General features: G+C 50.3%; 8 protein-coding genes across 8 annotated transcripts; 4 read left to right on the forward strand and 4 right to left on the reverse strand.

The window, feature by feature from the left end:
- Positions 1-1,061: 1,061 nt before the first annotated feature.
- BDV59DRAFT_199235 (DUF3759 domain-containing protein) lies at positions 1,062-1,638 on the forward strand (the record flags this gene model as incomplete). Its single annotated transcript, XM_073693325.1, has 3 exons — positions 1,062-1,077; positions 1,212-1,343; positions 1,406-1,638. The coding sequence occupies 3 exons, from the start codon at positions 1,062-1,064 to the stop codon at positions 1,636-1,638; spliced, it is 381 nt and encodes a 126-aa protein (XP_073550775.1).
- Positions 1,639-2,510: 872 nt separating this feature from the next.
- Positions 2,511-5,776, forward strand: BDV59DRAFT_191297 (EXS family-domain-containing protein; the record flags this gene model as incomplete). Its single annotated transcript, XM_073691877.1, has 7 exons — positions 2,511-2,524; positions 2,597-2,651; positions 2,707-4,194; positions 4,359-4,379; positions 4,437-4,610; positions 4,658-4,747; positions 4,796-5,776. The coding sequence occupies 7 exons, from the start codon at positions 2,511-2,513 to the stop codon at positions 5,774-5,776; spliced, it is 2,823 nt and encodes a 940-aa protein (XP_073550776.1).
- Positions 5,777-6,019: 243 nt separating this feature from the next.
- BDV59DRAFT_171837 (Bax inhibitor-1 family protein) lies at positions 6,020-7,248 on the forward strand. Its single transcript, XM_073688625.1, has one exon. The coding sequence runs from the start codon at positions 6,098-6,100 to the stop codon at positions 6,911-6,913; it is 816 nt and encodes a 271-aa protein (XP_073550777.1). The 5' UTR covers positions 6,020-6,097; the 3' UTR covers positions 6,914-7,248.
- Positions 7,249-7,316: 68 nt separating this feature from the next.
- Positions 7,317-9,528, reverse strand: BDV59DRAFT_210712 (uncharacterized protein; the record flags this gene model as incomplete). The annotated part of the gene is made up of 3 exons (XM_073695656.1): positions 7,317-8,779; positions 8,839-8,926; positions 8,981-9,528. 3 exons carry the CDS (start codon positions 9,526-9,528, stop codon positions 7,994-7,996), a joined length of 1,422 nt encoding a protein of 473 aa, XP_073550778.1. The 3' UTR covers positions 7,317-7,993.
- A 1,142-nt stretch (positions 9,529-10,670) lies between these two features.
- Positions 10,671-11,699, reverse strand: BDV59DRAFT_199239 (Carboxylesterase; the record flags this gene model as incomplete). The annotated part of the gene is made up of 1 exon (XM_073693326.1): positions 10,671-11,699. The coding sequence occupies one exon, from the start codon at positions 11,697-11,699 to the stop codon at positions 10,671-10,673; it is 1,029 nt and encodes a 342-aa protein (XP_073550779.1).
- A 929-nt stretch (positions 11,700-12,628) lies between these two features.
- Positions 12,629-13,728, reverse strand: BDV59DRAFT_210716 (prenyltransferase-like protein). Its single transcript, XM_073695657.1, has one exon. The coding sequence runs from the start codon at positions 13,706-13,708 to the stop codon at positions 12,794-12,796; it is 915 nt and encodes a 304-aa protein (XP_073550780.1). The 5' UTR covers positions 13,709-13,728; the 3' UTR covers positions 12,629-12,793.
- Positions 13,729-16,516: 2,788 nt separating this feature from the next.
- Positions 16,517-19,875, reverse strand: BDV59DRAFT_191301 (transmembrane amino acid transporter protein-domain-containing protein; the record flags this gene model as incomplete). Its single annotated transcript, XM_073691878.1, has 8 exons — positions 16,517-17,305; positions 17,356-17,584; positions 17,653-18,007; positions 18,083-18,165; positions 18,265-18,345; positions 18,815-19,470; positions 19,520-19,764; positions 19,824-19,875. The coding sequence occupies 8 exons, from the start codon at positions 19,873-19,875 to the stop codon at positions 16,517-16,519; spliced, it is 2,490 nt and encodes an 829-aa protein (XP_073550781.1).
- Positions 19,876-20,707: 832 nt separating this feature from the next.
- On the forward strand, positions 20,708-20,952 carry BDV59DRAFT_171847 (uncharacterized protein). Its single transcript, XM_073688626.1, has one exon. The coding sequence runs from the start codon at positions 20,741-20,743 to the stop codon at positions 20,912-20,914; it is 174 nt and encodes a 57-aa protein (XP_073550782.1). The 5' UTR covers positions 20,708-20,740; the 3' UTR covers positions 20,915-20,952.
- The last annotated feature ends 14 nt before the right edge of the window (positions 20,953-20,966 follow it).

Raw genomic sequence — 20,966 nt, forward strand, 5'->3', positions numbered from 1 at the left:
GATCAGTGTTTCGAGTGACTGCAGTCGGACCTATGCAGTACAATCCAGTGTTGAGGGAAATACTGCGTACGTTATCTCCTCGGACACCCATCTCTGTGTAGATCGCCGTAGGGCGTAGGGCAGAGGACAAGCCTTGACAAGAGAAGCTTGGCGAGCGCTGGCCTCGGTTGCGTCGGCCTGTTGTGCCACCACGACTCACGCTGAATGGCTGAGCCACGCTGGACCAGTAAGGCTGAGGAACACAGACCCATCTACTATTTGCGGACCCGGCCGATCAGCATATGGAGGCATCGGACTTACGACACGTAGGGTGTCCGATGGTCCTGCAGCGGACTGCGCACGGCGTACGGCCGTACGTCCATGTAGTCAATCCCTTGAAGTTTGAAGTATGACAGTGCCATACGTGTAGCTGAAGGATCTGGAGGCATTTGCCCCCGAGGGGAGTGCGTCAACCAGCCCTGTCAAGGATGACGGCTGAGGGAACTCCTATCTGGCAACTCCGGCTGAAGTCTGTCCTCGTGCATCATCAACATCCTTCGGCTCCAGCTATCCCCGAGTCAATCTCGGTTGGGTCGTGGCGGTGAAACGCGTACCCCCTCCAAAGCTAATTCCCGTGGATGCTCCTTCAGCCATGGCTGAATTGGAGACCGGCGGGGAGTTGGAGGACCTCATAGGTGATCAGCCCATGCGCCGTGTTTCACACGATGCCCTCTACGGATAACGTGGCGGTAGTCCTCTTCAGCCACGGGATGGGATCTCCCAGCCGGCCCACCCCTGGAGGTGGATAGGTCCATCTTGACCGCCATGGACCTGGTCCAGGGAGAATTGGACGAGGGGAGACGGTGGGGCAAGGGACGGTGGTGCTGGGGGTTGGAGGGGCTCAGTAGGTGAAGAGGGGATGAGAGACGTTGAGGATGGGCCAGAGGGGATGTAGCAGAGCGGCTATAATAAGCCGGTCGTGTCCCCTGAGTTGCATTGTCTTTCTCCTCACTCAACACATACTTACTATCTCTCTCTCTTGTTTTTCCCATATTACCTCTTCACATCACATATCATCAACCATGGCTTGGGGCTGGGGTATGTATTCCCTTTGTGCATATACTGCCCAAGTCCCGCATTATGCGGGATGAAGGGATCCCCTGTCTTCTACTTGCTGCGTCAGCTGCAGCCAAGGTGCAGAAGCGAACCCGAGTGGCTGACAATTCCGGCAGGCGAATCTGAGAACGCTCACCGTGAGGTCTACGGTCAGGAGAAGCACGAGAGCAGCCTCTCCCACGAGCTGATCGCCGGTGCTGCTTCCTTTGCGGGCATGAAGGCCTGGGAGGACCACCAGCGCAAGGAGGGTACGTATCTGGATTGGATCAACGACCAAGGAACGGGCACTGACCATGGTTTACCACGACAGGCAAGCCCGTCAGCCACGCGTTCGCCAAGGAAGCCCTTGCTGGCATTGTCGGCGCTGAGGTGGACAAGCTCGCCGAGACCAAGGGTCTGGACGAGGTTGACAAGATCCGCGCTCACGAGCACGCCAAGAAGAACGCACACCAGATGTACGAGGAGCACTATGTCGGTCGCCATGGTGCTGAGGAGTATGACCCCAACCGGTATGAGCGCCACGAGAGCTTCAGCCGCTGGTAGAGGTCAGTTTCAGATAAGACGGTGTATGGATGATACGGGCATGACTGTACTGGAAACGATATGCAATGAAATCCTGATTGATTGATTGAACGATTGTTTGATGTGGGATGGACAGGACTGTCCTTCCGGATATAGACATGGCGGATGTGATATCTCTTATGGGGGTGAGAGGGCATACGAGCTGCAGCCCGGATCAAAATAAACAACCCGAGGGGTGACCTCATTGCATGGGGACGGTAGGGCTATCGGAGGATTCTGCATGGTATCTGAAGTAGGGGGCCAGTAATGCACAGAGGAGGATTCCGAGCCGGCCTTGTAAGGAAATCTCCGGATTATCGCTGCAGCTCAGACGGTATGTTGCGTACATTGAACGGCATAATATATGATCGAAATAGTACGAGATCTATACCTATCTGTATCGATATCTATAGCTATATCTATATCTATATACATACCTGTATTGATATGTATACTATACGGAAATGATGCCATGGCAAATCATGATGCGGCAAATTCCTCCGCGCAGCCAACCAGTGAGCTCCTCCCGCGCCGCACGTGCATCCCGCAGCCTCGTTTGGCTGGACACTCAATTTCTCCTTCGGGAATGTGAATTCTTCCTCTGCTTCTTCGTCCTCATAAATCCGCCGAGTCTTCTTTCTTTCTCCCCTGCAGCTTCATGCAGGGCCAGCGGGGTTTGCTGACACCGCCCGTTATTCACCTCCATTGTATCTCCGATATACTCGTGACTCCGCAAGTCTACCCACGTTTTATCTATACCTCTTCCCCTCATGTCCTCGTTCCATTCCGCGTGGCCGCCACTGTGATCTCTCCTTCCCTCTGATCATGCCGGCTTACCTTCCCGCCGCTGCAGGATGAAATTCGCCAAGTGAGTCGTCTCCGATCAGTTCTTCTGCCGTCGCACGTGCTCCATACTGACCACGTCCTCCTCGCTCCACAGGGAATTGGAACACGACCTGGTTCCAGAATGGCGTGCAAAATACCTGGACTACAAGGTATTCTACCGCTCCTCTCTCCCCTTATCGGGGCCACATCGCTTACCTTTCGCAGCAAGGGAAGAAAAAACTCAAGGCCATTTCCCGGGCTCTTCAGAAATCCGCCCGAAGTCCAAGCCATATCTCTCTTCGCCGAGACCAGTCGTTTGGTCCTCCCCAGGTGTCTCCCTCGTCCTCACAACCGCTGGACAAACGTCTTGAAGCCACCGACCCGGCCTACAATGCATCCACTCCCGTCAGAAGCCGTACCGTGACCTCGCCTTCTCCGGGGCCCCGTAACGAACGCCAACCCTTACGAGTACCTGGTTCCCGCTTCTCTGCGAGTGACATTGGAACTTACGGGAGCATCGTCGCAACTCCCCCCGGTCAGCCCGCCTCCTCGGATGTCGCATCTCTCCAGCTCCCCGATCCTGCCCTCGACCCAAAGCAACCGAATCTCTCCCCTAGTCCCGATGCTCAACAGGCCCATGTCCCGCGAACCCCCTCCCCGGTCATGTCCCGACATGACAGCACGCGAACTGTGCCTCCGGGTACCCCATACCGGAGTCCCCCTTCTAAACACTTGGACCCCGACCAAAAATCCAAGCGGAACACCATCTCAGGGTCGTCAAATAGGAGGGCCTCGTTGCTAAAGCGAGTCTTCTCCTATGCAGACGGCGATTCACCGGAGAAGCGGGAGCAAGCCCAGCCGCGGTCCGAATTCGAGCGTCGACAGGACGAATTCTTCTCCTTTCTAGAAAACGAACTCACCAAGATCGAGTCCTTTTACCAGATGAAGGAAGAAGAGGCCACCGAGCGGTTGAAAATCCTGCGGCAACAACTACACATCATGCGTGACCAGCGAATTCAGGAAGTTCTGAGCCGCAAGAAGCCTCGTCCGCAGGACGGCAACATGCCACATGCTGAAGGCTTTGGCGGTCTTGCCGGAGCGCGTCTGAAGGAGACCTTTCTCGGTCGGCGGATTGGAAAGAACTCGCGGGCATTGACGCAGCTGGGAACACCCAACCCTTTGCAGGGAGACGACGCCAACGATATCGTGAATCGAAGGGACTTCAGCCGTCGACCGGACGAACCCATAAACTCGGACGTACCTTATCGCTCGGCTAAGAAGAAACTGAAGCATGCGCTACAGGAATTCTACCGAGGGCTGGAACTCCTCAAGGCCTATGCCTATCTGAATCGGACAGCATTCCGGAAAATTAACAAGAAGTACGATAAGGTGGTCAATGCTCGTCCTCCCATGCGGTTTATGTCGGACAAGGTCAACAAGGCCTGGTTCGTGCAAAGTGAAGTGACTGAGAACCTGATGTCGGCCGCGGAGGACTTGTATGCCCGGTATTTCGAGCGGGGGAATCGCAAGATTGCCATCTCGAAATTGCGCAATACCATTCACAAGTCCGGAGACTACTCTCAGAACACCTTTCGTGCCGGTCTCTTGCTGATGGCAGGCGCCCTTTTTGCCATTCAGGCATTAGTTTATGCTGCCCAGCATTTACATAGTTCGGACGGGACTGTTCGTCTCCATACTAGCTATTTACTTCAGGTCGGTCATCTCTCATTTTTCTTAGATTGCTTCGACTAACTAACACCTCAGATCTACGGTGGATATTTCTTGGTTGTATTCCATTTCCTTCTATTTTGCTTGGATTGTCTCGTTTGGGCGAAGACCAAGATAAACTATGTTTTTATTTTTGAATATGACACTAGACATGCCTTGGATGGTCGTCAGTTGACCGAGGTGAGTGCTCATTTGGCTTGCAGTTGTGCTCATTCTAACTCGAGCAGTTCCCTTGTTTTTTCTTGTTCATATTGGGTCTCTTCATGTGGCTTAACTTTTTGTCGGTCAACGCCATGTATGTTTACTGGCCCGTTGTCCTGGTGGGTTTGACTGTGATCATCTTGTTTCTTCCGGCTCGTGTTTTGTTCCACCGCAGCCGAAAGTGGTGGGCATATTCCAACGTTCGTGGACCTCCCATGTTATTGCAGGCACATACTCACATAACCAGTGGCGCCTCCTGCTGGCGGGACTATATCCTGTTGAATTTCGAGATTTCTTCCTCGGGGATATGTACTGTTCCCAGACGTACACGATGGGCGTAAGTCAAATCACCAAGGATGCGGATTCTCTAACTGACTCCGTCCAGAACATCGCGCTGTTCTTCTGTCTTTATTCCAAGCACTGGACGAATACCACCCAGTGTACCTCATCCCATTCGCGGCTTTTGGGATTTTTCACCACGCTCCCATCCATTTGGCGCGCGCTGCAGTGCGTTCGACGATATGTCGACACGAGGAATATTTTCCCTCATCTCTTGAACTTTGGCAAATACTTGTTCGGCGTACTGTACTACGCCACACTCAGCATGTACCGCATCGACCGAGTAACACGGTTTCAGGCCCCTTTCATCACCTTCGCCTTGTTAAACGCCGTGTATACCTCCGTTTGGGATCTGGCCATGGATTGGAGTTTGGGAAACCCCTATGCTAAACATCCACTTCTGCGTGATGCACTGGCCTTCCGAAAGGTCTGGGTCTACTACGCAGCGATGGTCGTCGATGTCATCGTGCGTTTCAACTGGATCTTTTATGCTATATTCGCCCATGACATGCAGCATTCAGCCGTGCTGAGCTTCGTGGTTTCCTTCTCCGAGATCTGTCGACGAGGAGTATGGACAATATTTCGTGTCGAGAACGAGCACTGCACGAACGTGCTTCTCTTCCGTGCGTCGAGAGATGTCCCTCTACCCTATGCCATCTCCGTGCCCCATACGGAACCTGAATATCCTGTTGCCGACGTACAACTCCAAGACCAGCAGGCCCCCGCTCCGCAGGCCACCGCAGTCGACATTGAACAAGGCACGCCCTCCACTCCGGGAGCATCCCTTCGGGCCCGCGGCCTGTCTCGTGTCGGAAACATCATGGCCACTGCGCATGCGCAGGACTTCCAGCGCAAGAAGCGTCCGGACCAGATCAGCGGATCTGTGGCTCCTATGCCGACAGACACCCCGGATGATTCAAGTGACGACGACGACGATGCTGGTGTCCCGAGGGGATACAGCAGCGATATGAATCATGTCATTGATGAAGAACTCCCGTATAGAGACTCGCATAGCATTTCTGATTAATTTTGATGGCATTTCTGGCTATATATTCCTTACAATTTTGCTATGTGGTATATAATGGACTAATCTAGAATATATGACTATATACTTCGTGACATGAGTGCCGGAATTAGAAATCAAGCGTAGGAATATAGTTCATGACCAAACGGGAACCAGCCCCACACGTGACTCCGCCGACGTCACGTTCCCCGGAGCCTTTTGAAGCCGCCGCCGCCGATCATCTCATCTCGTATCATCATCCCCTGACTGTGACTCTTCATCCTCCATCGTCGCCCATCCGCTACGACCCCTTCAGTTATCCTACCTTTGCCTCTTCAGTGCAAGATGGCTGCAAACACCAGATATCAGCCCGCGCCGCAGCGGGACTCTCTTGAGGAGCCCGGATACACCCAGCCCCCACCATCCTACCAAGCAACCGCCGAGTCCTCGCAGCAGCCTCGCAGCGAGGATGACAACGTCCCAGATGACTTCAAGTTCGGCGGCACCGTCGCAGAGGGCACTCTCCCTATCCGCATGCAGTTCATCCGAAAGGTCTACGCCATCCTCACAGCCCAACTCCTCCTCACAACGATCATGAGCTCGATCTCCTTCTTCAGCGAAAACTACCGCCACTGGATCCAGGGTAACTTCTGGTTGATGATGGTGTCTGTGTTTGGCGCGCTTGGGTTTATGCTCGTGACGTACTGGAAGCGCAAGAGCTACCCGGCCAACCTGCTCTTCTTGTCCGCATTCACCCTGTTAGAGGCGTACTCCATCAGCGTGGTGGTCTCTTTCTACGACGCCCGGATAGTCGTCCAGGCCCTTATCCTCACCCTCGGCATGTTCGTCGCCCTCACCCTCTTCGCCTGTCAGACCAAGTACGATTTCACCAACTGGTTGCCGTATCTGTTCGGCGCCCTGTGGTTCTTGATCCTGTTTGGCTTCGTCGCCGCCTTCGTTCCCCGAAACAGCACCGTCGAGCTCATCTACGGCGCCGTGGCCGCTTTGATCTTCTCCGGGTATATTCTCGTCGACACCCAGATGATTATGCGTCACTACCACGTCGAGGAGGAAATCGCGGCGTCGATCTCGCTTTACCTCGATATTCTGAATTTGTTCTTGGCCATTTTGCGCATTCTCAACAACCAGAACAACAACTAAAACAGCTTGTTCTGGGATGTCTGGGGAAAGCATGCGAAGGAAACAAGAAGATGCTTGAGTTCTAATTTAACGAGGTCTTATGACCCCCTCTACACTGTTCATGTCCTGCATTATCTAGTATGCCTAAAGATATGCCGTTGTCTTGTGGGGATTTTCTTTGCCTTTTTCTCCTGCTTGATGATTCCGAATTCAGATATTTTACTCTGTTCCTAGCATGTTGATACAATAAACAGTTTGAGTAGAAAAGTAGCGCTTTTCTGTGTTGGAGACCAGCTGCCTGAGTTAACTAGTATGAGATCATTTGGATGACCAATAAAGTGCATCAGAGGTTATGCATTCTGTAACTGTCATAAGTTTTGGCACCGCGCTAGAGGACCAGTTTCCTATGGCAATAACAACAACATTAAAACACCCGACCTTTACACCTCATAGATGCTAATCCTTCAACATCTCAACCACTTAATCTTAGAGCTATTTCCACCGCTACTTGCTGTATCTTGATAATATTAGAGCGTTTTCACACGCTATTTTCACGGAACCCCTCCTCTTCTGAGCCTCCAGCTACGATGCCTCGCGGTAGCTATCATTCGACGGAACTACGCGTTCAAGGCCTTACTTTATAGGCTGCTGGCCTCGAGACGAAGAGGATCGCGGAATTTCTAGATCTCAGCCTTCGCGCTGCAGATAATATCGTGAAGAATGGCAAGGAACGTGTTCATCGACCAGACGAGAGCCCTCGCATGGAGCGTGAATTTGTTGAAGATGGCAAACATTCAGGGCGACCTGCAGAGAACGGCGGAGCTATATAGAACTCTACAATTTCGTCAGTCACTGCAGATCGCGCGGGAGATGAGGAATCATCGGAGATCCTTGTACATACAAGCGATCACGAACAGTACAATAAGTGTTGCAATTACTACGCATATCAAGTGACCTGCTGACACTGAATAAGAATAAGGTACACAGACACTAAGCAATACTTGAGACAATACTTCGAGCGATTGACAAAATCAAAACATAAACAATGCAGCGGTACACGTCACTGATACCACAGTGTCTCGGGCTATTTCTACCGGTCAATCACTCCCCTGATGTTCTTTTCATTCCTAGGAGACGACCGTCGGCAAAGCCCCGGCTGAGGGATTTGATTAGCCGGGTCGAAGTCACACGTTCCTGTTTAGAGCTGGATTGTTCCTGTCGCATCTCGCGCTCTGCGGCCACCCATTGCGGGTGCATACTGCTGAGCTGCCAGATAGGAGTGTACAAGATCTTCTCGTTGCCATGTATCGAAGACATACGAGGGAATATGATCAGAAAGTTGTGTTGCTGGGCTTCGCTGCTGGATAAATTCTCCAGCGAGTCCATGTTAGGAAACTCAAAAGCAGCCCATTCGTCATTCTCAGGTTGCTCAAAGTCTGATTCGTACTTTTTCCTGGCATGCTGGATTGGGTTCCAGATATCCACGGCCTTATGGACAACGTTTTCAAGACTCCGGCATAATTGATCGTTCTGCTCGTCCGAGAGCAATGGGGAGAAGTATGCTGACACGTTTTGCACAATTTGCCGAATTCTCCTTTCGCAGCTCTTGCTCTGGGACTCAGAGTCAAGTGAAAACAAGATGGACCGGCAGAATGCCTCTTTTTCGCTATCGACTGCTGCCAGATTCCCCAGGGACTCCCGGATCTGACAGTCTTCACGTAAGACGTAAGTAGGCTGGAAGATATATTTGTCGATCTCCCTCGACAGTACGGCCAGAGCCAGTGCGAGGCGCGTGCATTTTGCAGCTGGCGAGTTTGAGCGCGGGATGGGGATGCGGTGCTGGATGACAAGCTCGCTATTCCTAATTTCTTCCCACGCTGAATTGTCCTGCGGTGGATATTAGAACTGGTGCAGTCATTTGCCTCTAGGGAATAAGTTGGACTCACCCGAAGCACTTCACTATCAAGATCGACCTTCATTTGGCGGTAGATCTCTTCACTGGCATATTCCCAGAGGAATGTATACCCGTCAATTCTAGCTGCTGTAAGAATATGGGCGATTTGGCTGCTTTGGTAAAACATCACTTACAGACGATCTTCTTCAATTTCGGAAAACCCAGTAGCAAAGCCTTCCAATTGTTGTAATCGCTTCCTGGTGTCTCCTAACAAGCCATTCATGGTTGAAATCTCTGCTTGTAGCTTTTCGATCAGACACGTTGCTGCAGCATGTTCTTTTTTCATCGCAGATATGGTGTTTTCCAGTTTGTTGATTTCAGACCTCTTGCCAGTGATGTCTCCTTGCAGGCTTTTGATATCTCTCTGAGCCTTGGCCACTTTTTCCGTCTCGTTGGTGTATTTGGTTTGTAAACTTCCGGCATGAGATGTGAGTTTTCTTGTCTCCTCCGCTTTCTCATAGAGGGCTTCGTTTTTTTCTGATATGGCCTTCTCAAGGGATTGAACTTGCTGTTTAGTGTACTTGTGCGCGCTAGTTTCCCTTGTTATTGTCTCTACCAATTTCTCGACATGTATCTGTCGCCTCTTCTCCTTTTCCAGCAGTTCTTTTTCCAAATCTGTTATTCGCTCCTTTATGGCTTCAGTTATCTCATAGCCAGGTTGGGAAAGTGTATCTGGGAGCATTTCCAAACCGTAATTATTGTAATCCCTACGGTCTTGCTCCGCTGGAGATGACGAAGATTGGATTGCAGGGACCATGGTAGGCAGAGTAAAGAACCAAAAAGAGGATTTAGTTAAGTCGGAGAGCAGGAAGATAGATTGCTAGAATAGACTGGAACATGGCGTACAACAATTGGGAATAAACGGCCTCATATATATCTTGCGGCCCTCACAAGTCTCCGACATTGACTCCTTCTTTTCCCTCTTCTCAGCCTTGTGAATTTGTATGCCCTCGCGCGTAAAGCGCCATTATCCTCTGTCCATTGCTCTATCGATAACGAGACCATGAGTTGGAATGGCATTATTGGCTACCCACCGTCCAATTCATGCCTCACGAGTCTTCGGCTCGACTGAAAAAACGTCGTTGAAAGTCGCAGATCCCTTCTCATTCCCTGACTCGAGAACCGAGACAATTCAGAGCTGCGAGCGATATTCCTCCATCAGGGATATTCTTTGGTACCGAAATAGAGGATTCAACGGAACGCGAGTTATGTGTGACGACTGCAATGAGTTGCATGAGGCTGGCGACGTGGCTCTGCTTTTCCAGCTTGCCTCGTTCCATTGAATGTCCAATGGCCAGAATGCTCTTTTGTATTGGCTTACAACCCCGCACGGGGAAGGGGAAAATGCACCTCGCTGCGACAACGCAGCCTCTGGTTATCTCAACGGCCCAACCAGGAGCGACAGCCTCATTACATTTAGTACCAGGCCAGACTGCAAGTCATGCATACGCCGCACACACCCGGTAATGAACATGTTCGCCCAAATATGTGTGGACGGAAGATGAACATGACATGCGTACTTTCGGCATGATTGACCGCAGACTCTGCCCGCGGCGAGGAGGGTTGAGCAGGTTTTCGTATGCCCTCTGTTCTAGAATCACAGTTGAGCATGGTCCAGAAAAATCTCGGTGTCCAGCTACATTCCTTGCGGTTCTCTATTTCGGTCCCATGGACAGGAAAGAGTCCCGCTAGGTACATTTAAGAGTATCAAGCAAGCCCAAAATAAATCTAGAATAACGATAATCTCGTCAATAAGTAATGATACATGTGAAAAGGTCTCGAGTCCGCAGGTAAGGGCCGGCAGAGGGACATATATCAATAAAATCACGCCCTCAGTGGCCCTAGGTAGGGATAATACAGTCGATCGTATAGCCGCATCTGCTCCATCTTCGCACAGACGTCCCAATGGACCCAACCACGCTTGACAACAGGCTTACTATCCCAATGAAAGACATTATGAGTGGCATCATTTCCTCGGCGTGGGTATACGACACCGTCTTCACCTATAACTTTGCCGTGCCGAACAAAGTCTGCGTACAAGTCAATAGTGGAGCGCACCTTCTCCCAGTATCCGACATCATTCAAGCCCTGTACAGAGTCATTATTATACCTCGCAGAGCCAAAAATTAATGGGAGCTCGGAGCCATGGCAAATTCGATCCGTTCCCGTGCCGCAGATGCGTCCAGGAATGAATTGGGGAACGTTCATTTCCCAAGTGATCTCCCATGTATCTCTGACGTGGCTCTGGATCCCCGCGGCGTAGATTTCGCTGTTGCAGCGGTACCAGTAATTGGTAGTGAAGCCAATAAACTGGTTGTCGATGTTAGTGAGATTCTCCAGGGATCTGTTGAAACCCAGGATAGGCGTATTGAGGACTTCTTGGGTTCGGTTCTCTCCCAGCAGGAAAGTTGTGAGGTACGCCTCCGAGGTTGAGAAGTTCGTAGGCGTACACTCGAAGGTCGAGTTCTCTTGGAGAAACAACCCATAGTCCTCGCGGTTGTAAGATATAACTGTTGGGACTTGGTTGAAGTGGTCAGAATTAAGGGCCGTGTCCCAATCTTCAGTCAAGAGATCACCATCGACGAAGGGGTGGAGAGGTTCGAGCGATGAGACTTTGCCTCGAGGGAATATCTCCTGGGCTTTCGCAAAAAGGCTGTCTTGGTATTTAACCATTTGCTTCTCTGTAAGGTTGAATTTGACACATTCGTAGTCAGGACAACCAGAGACGTTCAGAAACAGTGCCGAAAGTGCCTTCATAACGTGAGGTCGCTGCCATCCGGAAAGGGTGTTCCCGGATTTAACCATGGCGTGTCTGAAAAGACCGCTAGATGCAGAGCGCTGAATGTGCGACATGACAGAGCTACCGCCTGCAGAGTGCACAATGCGACACTCAATGTGACTCGAGCACTGCGCGCGGCAGGGCAGTCGATGAGACTAGAGCCTCGCCTGGTCATTATAAGTGCTTTAGGTATTGGCGAGAGCTATTAAGTATCACCTTATTTCGTCCGTTTCTTCATAAACTACAGTAATGTGAGCAAGACTTATGATTGTCACAACGCGGTTAGCAATGAGATTGAGACCAGCTATGGAGATAAAATCTCATGGACGCTTGCAATGGATGTAGGGCTTACCGGAGATGGTGTTACGCCTGCAGGGAGTTTCGAAAGCAATGAGACTGAGGCAGGCAGGCTCATTACACGTAGAGGATGTGCAAGATGGATGCTCGACGTGGCATCAGGAGAGATGGGTGAACGGTTCAGCAAAAGGTTCAGCAAAAAGAGACTCATTTTTGTCCAACTGATCAGGATTCGACTATATTGGTATAAGAACTATAATCTAAAAAGGCGAAGTCCTCTTGCTGCTATATTATCACACAACATTACATTCTGAGTAATCCTAAAATATCCCTATCCTAAAGAGACAACAGTCTTTTGCTTTTTTATCTTAAAATAATTTGGAAGCGGGCCATTGAATTTGCATGACAATCCAAGGAAGCCTAATCTACTAATCTCATAGGGAAATCCTACGTCAAGCCCAAGGTGTTATATGTGCTGAATCGGTTAGATATCCAACGGAGCTAGCGGACGCTAGTCCGCAGTGGATCATACTTGAATGACTGCAGCAGGCTGGATCCGCTCTCAATTCGCCATTTGCTGCGGTTTATGCTTCAGTAGCTGGTTTTCTCAAGTTTCTCAGTCGCTGCACGATCGGCAGGCATGCAAGTGCACGTTTTCCAGCAGAACGCGGAGCAGTTTATGGATATAGCAGTCTTTTCCCTACTGCTTCTTACTCTTTGCATCGTTGGAAGTCCTAGCACCTCAAAAACGAAGACCGCTGCCATCGAGTAGTTTCAAGCGGTCGAATCATCAACTACTACTAGGTGGCTGTATGATCATGCGCTGAATAACGAGGAGGCCGCCGAATCATGGATATTAACTGGCACGAGTCTATGAACTCATTGCGCTGTTCCATTGTCTCATCAACGGTACTAGCCCTCCACAGTAGCTCCTCTCTGCCTTGACATATCTGGCACCATGTTTGCCAAATGACCAAGCAACTGCGTTCATCTCTTCTTCATCATATGATGGTGACTGAGCAAAAAAAACCTTCAATTTCTCATCCATCGCTGGGTAAGTGCCTGGCGCCAACTTCAGAGCATATATTCCCACTCTTTTTATCTCACCCGTGATATAATCCATGGTCACAGCAAAGGTGAATCCCGTAGGATTTAGAAGTTGCCGCATCCCTTCTACCTCCTCACGCTCCAGAAGGTAGGCCGGATCGGCCAGACGTACTAAGCTTCTTGCTCGCTCCAGCGTCAACGCGCCGTGAGCGCGAAAGTAGATATTGACTGTGTTTGAGGTAAAATCGGCAGCGACGTGTCGGATGACATTTAGGCTAAGGTTATAGAAGGTCGTTGCGTGATTGCGCATAGACTTCGGCACATGGGGTGCGCCCAATATGTCGCCCAGAGGGCGCATATCCCCAAGATAAACCCATATTTTTGTCAAGCCTCGCTCAGCATCAAAATCGCAGGACTGTTGCGCGACTCCCGGGTATAAGGAACTCCAGGAGACTATCAGCTGAGACAAAGGCTGATTTGGCTGTAATAGTTTTCCTTTAACAGCGCAAGATACAGCGTCAATAGATACACGCTCGTAAAATCGATAATTGAGAGCATCTCCGGGGAGATCGGTGATTCTCCACAACACAGCCCCTCGAGCGAAACTGGCTTGGAACGTCTGCAGGACTTTCATGGTCTCCCCCTGTGAATATGGAGCACCGATTGCGCGGCATGTTTCCTCGATATCAACCAAGAACCGCTCCGGATCGAAAACAGCTCGCCGTACTTGTTGTATCATCGCCACGTCTGCACCACAACGGGGGCTATAAATATTCGAGGAGAAAGTATCCCGAATTGCACAGGGTGGTGCTTATCGCATCCCCTTTAAGTAGTGGAAGTCATCACATATTCGCTCAAGCAGTCGGTTATTATTGCCAACTACTGTGACGGCTAAACCTTGCTGTGTCCAGCCATGTATTGCACGGCTTGCAGATGACACATGGCAATAAGAGCTTGGACTAATGAGAGTAACACTGGAAATGTCATCAACACTAACTATTGAGGGGAAAGTCATGGGTCTACTCGGGCTATAAAGCCTACCATTTCATGGCTCTAGACTACCCAGTAGCATGACGATCCTGAAATTTTCAAAAGGAATCCGTCATCATGCCGACCAAACCAGCAAACGTTTATATTCTAGGATCAGAAATCGTTAAAGAAAAACCTAGGTATGACCTCGATACATTCGCGCAGTCAACCTGTGCCCTCATAGCCTAACAAACCCTAGGCTTAATGATGGTCAAGCATATTTTAACATACTGACCGATGGGCAACTACTTCCGTCATGTCTTTCGATTAGGAAGAGTGAGCCACTTCGCATTGCAGACGTGGCTACAGGAACTGGGTAGGCGATCGCTTGTGGATAGTCAGTCCTGAAATAGTGTAGTCTAACATATTCCCACAGACAATGGTTGCTTGATGTGTATCAGCAACTGCCAAAACACCAGTCCTCTCGTTTAATGGGCTTCGATGTATCCCCGGTGCTCTTTCCACCGTCTCAAGTTCTTCCTCCCCAGTTGACGCTTCACGAACATGACATACGGCGCGAATTTAGCGCTGAATTTATCGGCACCTTTGACGTCGTGCATGCAAAGTTTTTGAAGTATGCTTTCATCAAGACAGAGTGGGATCTCATCCTACAAAACATGATAGCTCTTCTTAGTATGTCATGGATCCCATGTTTTGGGAATAGTCACTTACTATCTGATATCAATAGAGCCAGGAGGCTACCTCCTTTGGGAGGATTCAGACTACAGCTTATACAGCTCTATTCCATCGTCGTTGGCGTTCACTGAGATGGTGAACTTTGATATCGACTTCGCACTGAAGTGTGGACGGGACATCAGGTGAGGCACTCCCCTTCATAATAACTAAGTATAAGGGCTACCGAGATTGGATTGATCTAAGCATAATAGGCACACCGAAACCGTCTTTGACCTATTTTTGGCAGCCGGGCTCGTCCATTGTGAGAAATCCACACTGCTTTCAACAGATAAATCAGAACTGAAGGCTCTGGCAAATGACCTTATGATACGACTCTTCTCGACCTCGTTGCAAGGAATAGTTCTACAAGGTGGTGTGAACGGATGCCGCACTACACAGGATGTGAAAACAATAATCGGTAGAGTTCAAGATGAGATCGACAACCAAGGTCTTCAGATTGTGCACGGAATAAGGCGGATCTGGGGCCAGAGGCCGATCGACAGTACTCGGAAGGACTACTAGCTTAGGTTGCTTTGATGCTGCTGGCCATCCTAGAAATTGTCACTATCATTTCCGTCAGTTGAGAGGACAGAGCAACATAGACATCATGGAGAACCAAGTTTTGAAGGCTGGGATCATATCCCTATTCAGAACAAGCAGTCAATCCCTTATTTATGGAATGATATGTCCTCGATAGATCTCCACGCAGTCCTTGCTTGACACCTCAGATGGCGCCATAGGCGATATCCCCATATGCTGGAATAGAATAGTTGCCATAGCAGCTCTCGTCAAAATTGGCCTTTAGAATGTTCTCCTTCAGGACACTGACAGATGTCTACAGTTCCCACCACCCATCACCTCGATCACCACTCCTTCTGACTCATTACGAGGGGAGCAATTCTTTTATTCATCAATATCTGGATGTAGGCCGTTTCCTATCCCGGTTTATAGGCTAACACATAAGTATTATATAGCTGTTTCGTGCGCACTAGCTAAGGTTAATATACTGCTTATCCTAGCCGAAGAGCTATTACATCTAGTAGCTCCGATAAGTATCTCTGAAATTATATCCTCTATCTAACGAAGCTCGAAGATCCATTCAGCTGGTTCTCTATTAAATATAATATATGCACTGAAGACGTTGTGCAAATGATTAGTAACTTGAACGCATTATATAGCCATCCGAACTAAGACTAGTTTAGTGTGCATACCGCTGTTCAAAACTATAACGACCCAAAGCTGTTACATACTCTTTTCCTAGTTCGTATAACTACCTACTAAGAAATGAGATCTTCTAATTGGTTCCGTTCTGCAGAAGCTCGGATATACAGTTCTATTGAACCATAATGAACAAGGGCATTGAAAGCAATGTAGCGGAATGCAAATGGAGTCAATAGAATTTGACCAACATGACTACAATATAGCAAGCCCACAGTATACACGATTGATTATCGAACGTGGATGGCCTGAACAGAACCGGGCGTGCACATCAAAGCCTATGCACCCAAGATGGATGAATCGTAACTTTAAATTCAAGTCGGTATAGTCACATATATATGCAAAGAAACATAACGAGTTTGGAGGGAATGGCTGTATCGCAGTCAAGCAAGAACCTATTAAAAAGCAAGCCATACAGATCCCCAACGCCTGTGCAATGGTATAATAAGGAAAGGTAACTGAAAGCCATCGTCGAGGCCGTGCTCTGCCCCCGTCTAATCAGGGGGAATGGAAAGGTAAGACGAATCAGTGAGCGACAATGTATGAAAGAGTCGAAATAGACCCTATATCTCACATGTCTAGTGTACGGCTGATCATGTGATGTAGATCTAGGGAAGAAGGATGTCTAATGGGATGCGATGAAAAGCGAATTCGTGACCAAACAGACGATCATAACGACAAATCCGTAGATCGAAAGAGCCAGGCTAAGTTTCCGCAGAAGGCCGCGGCGCCAGTGACGACTACTGCGCCGAAGGATCCCGCTTTCCGTCAAGGGCCGGGCCTGGGAAGTTTCGTTATCATCCTCGTCATCACTATCATCTCCGAGCATATCTTCGGCCACTTCATCATCTTCTTTCATGAGGCGCTGATGAGTGGGCGAATCCGGAGAGGAAATTTTGTAGTAGAAAAGGCCGGGGAGGATGAAACTGATGCTGGTACTTCCGGTGCTGCCGACATAGGCCAGAACTGCCTCCAGTGACGACACGGTCATGGCAACAATGTAGCTCAGCACAAGAATAGTTGTGGTGATTACGGAGAAACGGAGATCGCTCATCTCTGGAGCACGGCTGCCTCTCGGTCCTAGAAGAGGGTGTCGGTGGGGTGAATTATCGCTTCCGGAGGGAGATGGTCTGGGTCTCCAGCGCAGGACAGCATCCACGGAGGCGCGACAAGGATGGCACTGCAGAGGGTAGGAGAACATGACCAGGATAACGATCGCAGCGCGTCCAATCGTCGCCCAGAGCCCGGGAGGGTACATTCCCACGATGTTTCCGCCGACACTGTTACCGAAGGAAAGGTAGCCAGTGATGGCGACAAGGATGTAGGTAGCCGCAGCACTTCCGATACTGGAAAAGACAACGGCTGTCGTTCGGAAATGGCTGTTGTTTTCGATCTCATTCAAGATAGAAAACATCTATTTTACGAGTTAATGCCAGCCTGCAGGGAGGGGGAAGGAAGACGCACGTTCTGATGACAAGTAAAAGCAAAGACAATAACTGGAAGACTGCTGAGGGTAGGAACAGGACCTGCCCAGTGGATGACACGGATAGGGCCTCGATCGGCCATAGTATCGCCCTCCACGAAATGGTAAACCACTAGGACCACCAGGTATGCCATGGATATTAGCGCCGCGATACTCGTATACTTCAGGGAGTCCAAGCGACGGAGATAGGACAAGGGAATGACAATCAACCTGAGAAATAAATCGGCGTTAGTGCGGGCCAACATCAAATCCTTGTAGAGCGATAGCTGATAACTCACATGAACGCCGTCACCCAGAAATGCCTATCGACCAAGAAATCGTAGGCGGGCGAGCCACCCACGAAACCCTGCACCACCCCCGGCATCAAGTCTCCGATAATAATAAGATAGCTAACACCGACACCAAAACACTTGATCGCGATCGCGGCATCGAAGACGACGGCGGCATTAGGGTAGGTTAATTGCGAAAGAGCGAAGAAGGAGGCTGTACCGCGATCGAGGTATTGCGCGCAGAGAGACTGAAGATAAAGACCGAAACCTGCTGTCGTTCCAGACCATAGAATCACTAAGACTCCGAGGACGATCCCCATGTGTGAAATGGCCAAAGGCATGGCAAGGACTCCAGCGCCGATAACTAATGTAAGACAGTGGTGTCAGATAGGCGTCCAGAGAAAGGGAAATGGACACATCAACGACAGCAAGAACGTACTTGTATTCACCAAATTAATCACACAACTAACCCAACTGGCCTGGCCATGAAAGCCAGACTCTCGTTTCCCTCTCAATCCACGCCTGAAGCGGTCATCCGAAGTCAGCCAGAGCGTTACATTCGCGACAGCAGTATGTTGGCTCCGTAGAAAGCGTATGAGCCTTAGGAAAAGCAGGAATTACCTTCGCGACGCATTTTGGATCCCACCAGCGGGTCCGACCCCAATAGAGGCCTCATCGTCCAGCATTGTGCGAGGTTGTACGCTGGCCGGCGCAGTGGATCGATAGATAAGGACGTGGCCACACGACCTTCTAGACGGGAAAAAAAGGCGATGCTTTCAATCCGCAGTCGACGAGACAGTGACCAGCATAATAGCCACTCGGGCCAGCGAGATAGCCGGAGTAGGATAGCTGGGGAGAAAGCCGACGGCGAGGGAGGGAGGTGGGAGGAAAGGAAGAAGTTGATAAGGAAGATGGAGGAGAAGCAGAAGAGGAGGCGGAAATGGCGATAAATCGATGGCCGATGATGCCAGCCTCAGGCAGGAAGGGTTCGCCGGCCCTAGTCCGCTTCGGGTAACCCGACGAACGCCTGATGAAGTATGAGTTGGTCCATGTTGACTAACGACCAACTCCGCACTCTCCATCGTCCACATTGTCTCAGGGATCTTCATTCTCTTCATTCTGCTCATACGTTCATTATATCTGGCTCTATATTATCCATCTCGCCTCTCACAGCTTGGGCGCACCCCATCCCCTCTTCGACAGCAGATCAAACACCTCATCCTCCAGGACATTCATGTCCGACACCGTGTTGCCAGCCCGGTCCGACGGTCCTGGGTCGTTAAACGGACTGACTGAACGCACCGTCTTGGATACCTCCAGAACAGTCCCACCGCTGACCAGGAACTGCGGCCCCTTACCGGACTTGTCGCCAATGATTTCACTGACAGAGTCCTGCTGAATCAAGGCCAACATCACCTCGGCAACTTCTTCGGGTGTCACCCATGCATCCGCCTTGTCATCGACAATCTTGATTTTCTCGGGGTGTTCTGTCCACAGGGGCGTCTTGATCACGCCCGGTGCGACGGCAGTGACTCGGATGCCGAATTTGTTGTCGAGCTTAGCCATGGATCGGACCAGGCCGTTAATCCCGTGCTTCGTCGCCACATAGATAGGAGCCGCCAGAGCAGGGTTCTGTCCGGCGATACTGGAGATATGAATGATGTGTTTGCGACGTTGGGGGGCTCCACGGCTGCGGAAGTGAGAAAGTGCCAGCTGTGTAGTGCGGATCGGATGAGTCAGGTTGATATCCAGCAAGGCGTACCGGCCGCCATGCTGCGCGTCCCGGCTCTCGGGAGTACCAGGGGGACGCCAGAAATTGGTCCAATGCTGGTCCAAGTCAGAACAAAGAACAGTCAGTGAAATGGCTTGAACATACCGGTTCGTAAATACCGGCTCCTGGACACACAATATCAATCTCTCCGAATTCCTGTTCGGCCACCTCGAACATTTGCTCTAGCTGCTTCCAGTCGGTCACATCCGTCCTCTGGAAAACAGCACGAGGGCTCGATGCACCAGAGTGTTTATCAACGACCACTTGAGCCTCCGGACGCAGAGCTAGGTCTGCGATCAGAACGTTGCAACCGTTTTCCAGGAGCAGTTTGGCAAAGGCCAGGTTAATGCCTAAACCCGAAATATTTAGCTAACTTATACTGGCTGCCGCCTGATTAGTGCCGACGCACCTGATCCCGCTCCGGTCACGATAGCAGACCTTCCTTGGACAGAAAACGACATGGTTGTTGGTGGGGGCGTGTGAATTGATGCGGGAAGGGAGCTCTTCTCTCTCCCAGACACAGGATTCACGGTGGTTGAAATAGGACCGGGTTGCCCGGGGAGGACAATAGGTTCTCGGGTCACATTACTGCGCCATCAGTGGTTGGAATATCCGTATCGGGAAGTGATGAGGGGATTCGTGGGGCGGCATTGGACCGAGAAGAAGTGGTCCCTCTCGGACAGAATCCCGGGTTCTACAGTACTACGCTCAAGGAGCCTTCAGCCAGCAGTGTTACAGTCTCCCATAATGAGACCCCTCCTTAGTCTGGAAAAGCGACACCAAATTTCAGAATCTCCGCCAGTCCCAGGCTGTCTCTGTTTCCAGTTGCCCGAAGGATCGTGCATGGCGGTGGCGCATACCCCGTACGCCGTACAACGGGTCAATCCTAGCGGGGTAGACCAAGACAGTAATATCCCGAGAGGATCATTGGCAGCCGATGATATTCCGGAATCAGTCCCACTTTTGAACCCAGAGTAATGAGAATTATGCAATCCATTATGGACGAAGTACTCCATACTGGCCAGACGGGTCCATCAACTGGTTCGATGAGCTGCATCAAGTTTGATACCACATGAGAGCCTTTACCGCCCAACACCGCATGCGGGGTGACAAGGAACAGCAAATCATCGTGGGTCTACGCTACGATGATTGGTGAATAAGATCTAGCTGGAATTACGAAATGAGTTTGAAGTGTTATTGGTTGTAGATCGAATCCATACTGTTTGTATGATACGGAGTACTTATACCCCATACACCATAGTCGCAGCTTTTCCAAAATATATCACTGTCCGGCTTTCCGCAAAAGATCCAACAACCTACCGCAGAATGGTCATCGATCAAATGCCGCGTGGCCACCCGAATTTGCCTGACTTTTCTCGCCATGACTTCATGTGGCGGATGATTTCCATTTTAGGATGTCGTGCCGCATTCCGTTTTGGGGATCCCGCCGTGTCTCCGCATATCTATGGCACCCGGCTACGACGATCGCAGCGCATTTAAAGCCTGGAAAGGCCTTGTTTCTGCAGACGACAGTTGCTATAACCTTAAAACG

This window comes from Aspergillus ambiguus (genome assembly GCF_047715705.1).
Source record: "Aspergillus ambiguus strain CBS 117.58 unplaced genomic scaffold BDV59scaffold_5, whole genome shotgun sequence".
In the NCBI taxonomy this organism is placed as follows: Eukaryota; Fungi; Ascomycota; class Eurotiomycetes; order Eurotiales; family Aspergillaceae; genus Aspergillus; species Aspergillus ambiguus.